Here is an 8,221-nt window from a genome sequence, read left to right on the forward strand (position 1 = left end):
TCAATAAAAGGGGGAAAGACCCAGGAGGCCAATAGTAGAGGCGCAACAACGGCCATGGATGAGCTAGATAATGGCCGCAGCAAGCAGTGAACGCGGAAAAGGATCGAGGCAAGACTAGTGGCAGAGCATGGCCATGGAAGGCAGACCACCTCGGAGCGTGACCGTAGCAGAACCAAATGACGGAAGCTGCGGGCAACAACGCACAGGCTGTTAGCAAGTAGGAGCAACGACGGTGCACAGGTCGCGGGCTGGTAGGAGCAACGACGGCGCAAAGGCTGGCGAAGGTGATCGCGCGCTGGCGAAGGCCGTGGGCTGCAAGCCGCAGGTCGGGCGAGTGGCTGGCGTGGCTAACGGTGGATCAATTGGAAACAGAATCTGACATACTTTAGCTTTATCTCCTCCAACGCTCATTCCTTACAACAGTTTCAGGAGTCTTTGGGTACGGCAAAAAATATATATGTATATTTTCTAGGTTTATGTCACAGATTGCAGAAGTTGAAAGCCTTGAAGAGGGGACTCGGCACCTTGCAATTGAGTTTGTCATTACCCTTGCCAAGGTCAGAGAAAGAGCATCTGACATTGAGCATGAGGATGCAGAGGATACCGGTAACTATAATGTTGGATCGGTTGTCTATGGCATTGGGTTGAAACACAATTGTGTCTGTTGCATCAGCAGATTCAACACAGTTACCAGCGTATTTGGCAGTTCTCGAATGGCAGAAGTGTCATGCTACCCTGATAGCAGTTTTTCAATTGCAAAGGGTTATCGGCTTCACACTGGAATGCTCCCTCCTTTTGTATGGAAATCTCTGGCTCAACAAATATTAAGGATTGGGAAGCCCATAAATTTCCTTCGGGTATGCTGTGAGGATCGTGATTAGGTTAACATTGCAACAAAAGTTGCGGCAGCTACAAGAACCATAGCAAGAGGAGGCCTTTGATAGGGTGAAGCTAATGTGCTTGAATCCCTGGTCACTAAAAATATATATATGTATATTGGTATTATTTAATTACTTTAATTGTGGACATAAATGTTATGTTGAACTGCAAAAATAAAACTCACTCGGATTGCGGATGTAGATGTTACGCCGAATCACGTAAATAAAATATTGATATTTTTTTAAATTGCGGACGTAGATTTTATGCTAAACCGCAAAAATAAAATATTATTATTCTTCAATTGCGGACGTAGACGTTATGTCAAACCGTGAAAACAAAATATTGTTATTCTTTAATTGCAGACGTAGGCGTTATGTCGAACCGCGAAAACAAAATACTCTTGGATTGTGGATGTAGACGTTATGTCGAACTGCAAAAATAAAATATTGTTATTCTTTAATTGCGGACGTAGGCGTTACGTCGAACCGTGAAAACAAAATACTCTCGGATTGCGGATGTAGACGGTATGCCGAATCGCATAAACAAAATATTGATATTATTTCGAATTGCAGACGTCACTGAATTATTCCAGCAAGCATATACACACGAAACTGGGGAGTCGCAATATTATGGCAAAAAACAAAAGGCCCGTTGCCCTGCACATAGCCTGCTAACGAGGGAAAAACAAGTCCATTGTCCCGCACATAATCCAACAATGAAGGAAAACAAACTCGTCATCCCGCACATGGCCTGGTAGCGAAGAGAAAACAAAGTCCATTGTCCCGCACATAGCTTGGCAGCAAGGGAAAAATAAATTTGTTACCCTGCTTATATATAGCCCAATAATGAGGGAAAAACAAAAGGCTCATCGTCCTACGCATAGCCCGACAATGAGGAGAAAATAAAATCGTTGTCCTGCGAGAAGCCCGGTGGCGACGAGGCATAATCAGTGTACTCTTCCCCTTTGCCTTACAGTCAAAGGCAAAAATAGGGAGCAATTGTTGTGTCATAAGTAAAAACCAATTACAAGGCCATAAAAAGCCCAAAAGCCCAAAATGTCTTTTTGGGCTAAAAGGTATAAATTTTCCATATGCGGGGGGTCCTGCATAAAAAGCATAAACACGATAAGTCCGATATTTAAAAATCATTTCGAATATTCCAAGAAAATGATAGATAATTATCCATAGCGAAATCTAATTCTAAAATAATTATGAAATATTTGGATAACCATCATCCCTAAGAAATTCTATCCCTAAAAAGGATAAGATAAACATCATCTATCAAGATAAGCATTATTTGCAATTCTGTTACATTTTAAATCATTCTATATTCCTCTATAAATAGGCAGTTATGCATTATTGAAGGAAAAAAAAAAGTTTTGGATACTATTTCAATACGGTTTCTTTCATCATACTCAGTGCCTAACTTAAGTGTCGAAGTGTTTGCGCGGGAACCTCCTCGCTCCCTCTGACTATTTTCTTATTCTTGCAGGCTTAGGAGGCTTGAAGACGACGTTTCCATTCTACAAATTTATTGTTGTATCCATGTCACAACATCTGTCAAAGATTTCTCAAAGCGATCAAGTTAGTTTTAATTCCCCAATTCACAATAGCCCTCCCGGTCAATAGAGTGCTACCAGCAGGATGTTGACGTCATGCTGATGTCAGCATAGACAAATTAGCCCCAAACTCTTCTTGGATCTGACATGTTTGCCTACATATTTGTCCTAAAGTACAAGTCAAGTGGTTAAATCATAATAAGTTAGAATTCGTATCAATAGGTTATGAGTTCGACTCCTTATCTTGCACGGTGAGACAAGTCTTTACCTATGATTTATTTATGTTTTGTCAAAAATGAGGACACAAGTGATAGGAGATTGTAAAAGGATGATAATCTTAAGAATTGAGACGAAGACATTGATGGAAGTTGGAGAAAAATTATTAGGAGATGTGACTTTGATTATTATATGTATAGCCAAATTGCTACCTTGCCATTCCAATGATTAGGTATAATATTTATTTTATTCAAAGTATTTACACTCCCACTATGTCAACAAAGCAAGGCATCATTGTCTTAGACTCTTACATGCCTATTTTGGCTTAACTTTTAAGGAAATGAGATAAAGAATAATTAATTATTAATATTTTAAAAATTTTAAGAACAGTATATTTTTAAAGGAGCAATTGACTCAAAGACTTAAATACAAATGGAAGGAAACACATTATACAAAGACTATATATATATATATATATATAAATATATAAATGGAAGGAAACACATTAACACTAATCTGTACGCTACTTATATAAATATATAAATACAAAGTTCTAGTATTTGATCATGATCTAAATCTATAACTTGTTCGGATCTATTTTGAGGTTTGAAATGATGTGACTTAAAAACATTTTTAGGTGTACACTTAAAAAACAAAAGCAATTACAAGAAAAATATAAGTAGTCTATTAAAAGTGATGCAACTCCGACTTGTAACCACATTAAACAAACCATCAATAACCAAAAGAAAAACTCTTATAATTCTTATATAACTAATATAAAAAATATAAGAGTGACTTGTAATCACAATAAACATATTATTGTAATGTTATTTAGACAATATTTTTTATATGAAATTTTATAAAAATAGATCAATTTCATTGAGTTTTACATGAATCTAAAATTTGAAAACTATTTTTGCTTTTGCAATTAAGGTTCCAATTTTTGTTTTAAGAGTAGGAAAAAAATTACGAGCAATTCTAAATTTAAAACAAGTTTATTAAGATAGAAGAAGTTGAGATACTGGTATTTTGTACAACATGAAGAGTGTTAAAACTTATTGATATTTTTTGTAAAATAATTATATATTTTGGTCGATTGTGTTTATTTGGTTTAAAACCATAACATTAGTGTTAAAAATTGAATAAAAAAATCAAAACTGGAAACAAAAATAACTATTTCAATATAAGAAACCCCAAGAAATTGAATTTAGGAAAAGACTGAAGTGGATTAACAGGATCACTTTGAAAATTCAATTTTAACCAAAAAATGGCATCTATGGAACATACACTGGAGGCATATATATATAGATGTGAAAGCTAGACCATAAAAATGTTTTTCTTTTTCTTAGATAAAGAAATCCATCTATTTATGATAAAGCCAAGTCCTTCCAAAGAACAAAGACAGTTGAATGAGACATTATGCATCTAAGAAAAAGATAACTGAAGACAAAATATAGTCTGAGAGAACACCAATCCTAAACTAAATAGAAAGATATAGAGGAGAATCATGTACTAAAGGTGACTAACTAATTAAAGGACAATCTGTATATGATCCTTGGAAGGCAACAGAAGGACAAAATATGTTCCAAAGGAAGAAGAGTCTCCAACTTCTAAGCAACCAACTACAAACTAATAAAATCCTTTTCTATATCCACAGTCATGGTGCCGCCAAAAATCACATTGCTCACATTCAAAGGCCATGTAGTCTAATTCTCCGAAACGACAGCCACAATTGTGGCAAGGGGCTAAGAGCCCCCCCTTTGGGCGACGGACAAAACGAAGAAGGTGGGAGTGAAAATTCACTTCGAATTGCGCACCAAACTTCACAATCATAGATCGTATAGGAGGATGGATGCATTTCGGATGTAGGGATTGATCACATTTGATGCAGTGATAAAACCAACACATTGAGTTAATGTCTTCCTCACAGATTTCACAATAATAGTCATTAGGCTCGCCTTCAATGGGGGAATAAGTAAGAGTAAATGGATGTTTGTCATATCTATGCCTGACTGAAAACGGAAGAAGAGCGCATAGGATGCACAGCTTGAAATTGCAAGGTTCACATCGAAAAGAAGTATAGAATTCATCTAGTCCACATGCCTTACAGGGATGTATGATTGATACCTTCCTCAAGACAAGATTGTGGTCATGAAGTTGGTGTTTGATTAATCGTGGAAGTGAAGCACATTTGAGATCGAGGTAGAAGTCACAGGTGGAGCAACTGAAGGTAAACCCGTTGGTGTGCATACGACAGCTAGTGCAATAGGTGTGAGCATAATACATGTCTTGTTGTGTACGCAAGTGAAGTGGGTGTTCGGGGTGAAGTATGTGTTGCAATTCATTAGGTAACTCAGCACACCACTTGTGAAGAGAAAACTTGCATTGAGCGCAATAGTAGAATTGAGATGAAATGGTTTGTGCACAGCCGTTACATAATTGGTCATCTTTCGATTCGTCAATTTTCTTGTTGACAAAAATCAACGAGTGGTCTCTCTGGCAACATGGAATCTCGATAGCTCTTTTATAATGTGTTTCTTGTAAGCTGAGGTTCTTGATCAACTGGGTTATTAATTGAGCAGATTCATCTGGCACTGGCCAAGTGATGAGAATAATCTCTTCTTTGAGACCCCTAAAATCATAATGTGAGAAGAGAATGTGGCCAGTTAAATATCATTGGGTAAAAGGGAAAATTCCAATTAAAAGGGAAAAAATGCTCACGTGGGTATCTCAATTTCATGGCTTCTTGATGATTTCAAATGAAGGTTGGCTTCGATATCCCTGAAAGCACAGAAAAAAGATGAAACTTGTTGGGTAGAGAAAATATTTATTCAAATTAATCAAATAAAAAAAATATCTAATTAGCATGTAGCATGACGGGCAAAAGAGAAGAGCCTACTTGTTGGAACAATTCTCAGCCTCCTCCAACGGCAAGCAACCTACATGGACTGAATACTTGCATCCCTCCGAGCAAAAATAGGCCCAACACGCTCTATTCACTTCAAAATTGCAGGTTTCACATATCTGGCCATCATAGCGAAAAGAACGGAAGAGAGTGAGGGGGTGAGGGTGGCTGTGGAGGTCAACGGTGGTTGGCGCGGAAGCACAAATCTGATTGGCCCAGAAGCCACAGGTGGGGCAAAGATAGGATTTGCCCATATGTTCTCTACCACAAACGTCGCAAATGAACAGGGCCTCTTTCTCGAGGGGAATCAACGGGTGTTTGTGAATCTTTTTGTTCTCGTCGACCCTATCCTGGATATGGACCGCCATTGAAGCGCAGCGTACGTGGACATCGAAGTCGCAGTCGGAACAATGATATAGGAATCCGTCAATGCTGAAATCGCAGACATCGCACTCTCGATCATCTACGGGAAAGGGAGAAAGAGTGAGGGCGTGGTCCGGGTGAGAGGGATGCTCGATTTTGGGGGGCAATTCTGCACACCGTTTGTGCAGCAAAAACCAGCAATCGGAGTTGGGGCAAGCATAGAAGGCGCCTCCTCCACCCTCTACTCCTGATGATGATGATGAGATAGGTTCCCTGCATCCGTCGCAGTAAACTTGGTGACCATAGCGGTCGCCGCCTTGGAGGGATTCTCGGAGAAGCAGTCGGTGATCATGTCCTGGGTGCTCAATTTCTTGCAGATCTTTCCCCTCCATTTCTCCTTCTGTTAATTCTTCGATCAATCTCTCCGTCCGTTTGTTTTGGTTCCCTTCCCTTTCTTCTTATACTTCCATCAATCTATCTGTTCTGTGCCTTTATATTACAATTTTAACTTTCTCGTGAAGTAGAATTGAAACTCTTCTCTACTCGAGATTCACAAATTGTCTGCATGTGCATGTCTGTCCAATGGTCAAATAATTAATTAATTACTTTTTATTAATTTTACTAATAAAATGTAAAATGATAAATAAAACATGTACATTTTCTTTTTTAAAAGTTGCCTTAATTGGAAAGGCTGCACTGTTTGGCCGCCTCCTGGTTGCGACTCGTAGCCAAATTTATCCACGATTGTGTGGAGAATAATAATAATTTAAGAGCAAATTAAGGAAGTGAGGTCTCCTTTTAAAGTAAAGACAAGGACCATCATTATTCGCATGTTTAAAGTAAAGACTAAAGAGCTACGGGGCAGCACCTCTTTAATTTAGTCTCCTCTCCTTTAAAGTAAAGTAAAGAGGAGAATAATAATTGAAATGGGTGCAGCAGCTTAGGGGGCAGGCAGGGGCACATGACCGGGAGACAACAAGGACCATCATCAGCAGCCTTTAAAGTAAAGTAAGGGAAATTCTATTTGCGGCGGTCGCTTTTTACACTATGTTGGAACACTTGATTCCTTTTTAAAATATCTTTTAAGCGTATTACCATTTATCTCACAGCCGCTTTTTTTTTCTCAAATTCTAACAATCTAATCCGTGCTTTACGAGGACCATGAAGATGCGATTTAGAGCTGTGGACGAAGATGTTGAAACATCCAAACCTCAAGGTGGCCTTGGCTACAAACAAAATAGAAGGTAAAATCGAACCAATAGAACAAAAGATGACAAAATTGAATGAACATAAGATAATTAAGAAGTCTATGGCGATAGCAAGACCCACATTGAGACGACAATAACAACGACGGAAGGCAGAGAGTCGCGACCTTAATGGTCACTGACGACTCAAACGAGCCTCCACTGGCCACGATGAATGTGACCGCCCATTTACATCTGAGAACGCATCCGAATCTTGGGATTTAGATGCGTTCAAATCATTCGAATCCTGGGATTCGGTTGTTTTGGATATTTGTTTAAAAAAGCCGAACATATGAGATTTCACTGTAAACTATAAACTTATTTTAATTATTTCAATGTGTAGCAATGCCCATTATATTATTTATTGTTACTAGTTTGCATTAGAATTAGATAAAAGCCTAATCAACATGGAAAAAGGAAAAATATATAAATATATAATAGGCTTAATACATCTTAAAGTCCCTCAACTATTATAAAAGATGACATTGAGTCCGTCACTTAAAAAACCTCAAGATTCGATCTTTAAACAATTAAAAAAATATATTTTTAGTCCTTGTTGTCAATGCGAGTAAACGGCTCCGTTATGCTTGTCCCAAACTTATATACAAATATATATATATATATATATACACACACTTGACTCTATATACATATACATATATATAAATATACACAAACACACGTAGGGCTGCGGTTGGCAGTCACTGCCAGTCACCATGGTCGTGGCCAACACCCATCCCGCCAACCATGGTCGTGGCCATCACCCACCTCCCAAAATACACAAACACACACACACACACATATGGCTGCTATGAATGCAGTCGTCATCCACCCGCCATAATAGTCACGATGAATGCGACCATAGTTGAGAGAGAGAGAGAGAGAGAGCTGGTTGGGGTTGGGTGATGGGCTGTACAGAATATATATATATAGAGAGAGAGATAAAGAGAGCTAGCCACAGCCATGGGAGAAGGTGGGTCTATGAGTGTATATATATATATATATATATAGAGAGAGAGAGAGAGAGAGAGAAATTAAGGGTTGCAGCCATGGCAG

General features: G+C 38.4%; 1 protein-coding gene across 1 annotated transcript; it reads right to left on the bottom strand.

Annotated features, from left to right (window-relative positions):
- Window positions 1-4,024: 4,024 nt before the first annotated feature.
- On the bottom strand, window positions 4,025-6,409 carry LOC127789030 (uncharacterized). Its single transcript, XM_052317775.1, has 3 exons — window positions 5,553-6,409; window positions 5,375-5,434; window positions 4,025-5,285 (listed from the first exon to the last, which is right to left on the bottom strand). The coding sequence occupies exons 1-3, from the start codon at window positions 6,311-6,313 to the stop codon at window positions 4,283-4,285; spliced, it is 1,824 nt and encodes a 607-aa protein (XP_052173735.1). The 5' UTR covers window positions 6,314-6,409; the 3' UTR covers window positions 4,025-4,282.
- Window positions 6,410-8,221: the final 1,812 nt, after the last annotated feature.

This window comes from Diospyros lotus, chromosome 13 (genome assembly GCF_014633365.1).
Source record: "Diospyros lotus cultivar Yz01 chromosome 13, ASM1463336v1, whole genome shotgun sequence".
NCBI classification, from domain to species: domain Eukaryota; kingdom Viridiplantae; phylum Streptophyta; class Magnoliopsida; order Ericales; family Ebenaceae; genus Diospyros; species Diospyros lotus.

What these genes read in the sequence shown, in the direction of transcription:
- LOC127789030 (XM_052317775.1), bottom strand. Translation starts at nt 6,313, where the DNA reads ATGGAGGGGAAAGATCTGCAAGAAATTGAGCACCCAGGACATGATCAC. An exon ending in GCTGAGAATTGTTCCAACAA is followed by an intron (nt 5,435 to 5,552) that starts GTAGGCTCTTCT and finishes CTGTGCTTTCAG; the next exon opens with GGATATCGAAGCCAACCTTC. An exon ending in CATGAAATTGAGATACCCAC is followed by an intron (nt 5,286 to 5,374) that starts GTGAGCATTTTT and finishes TTATGATTTTAG; the next exon opens with GGGTCTCAAAGAAGAGATTA.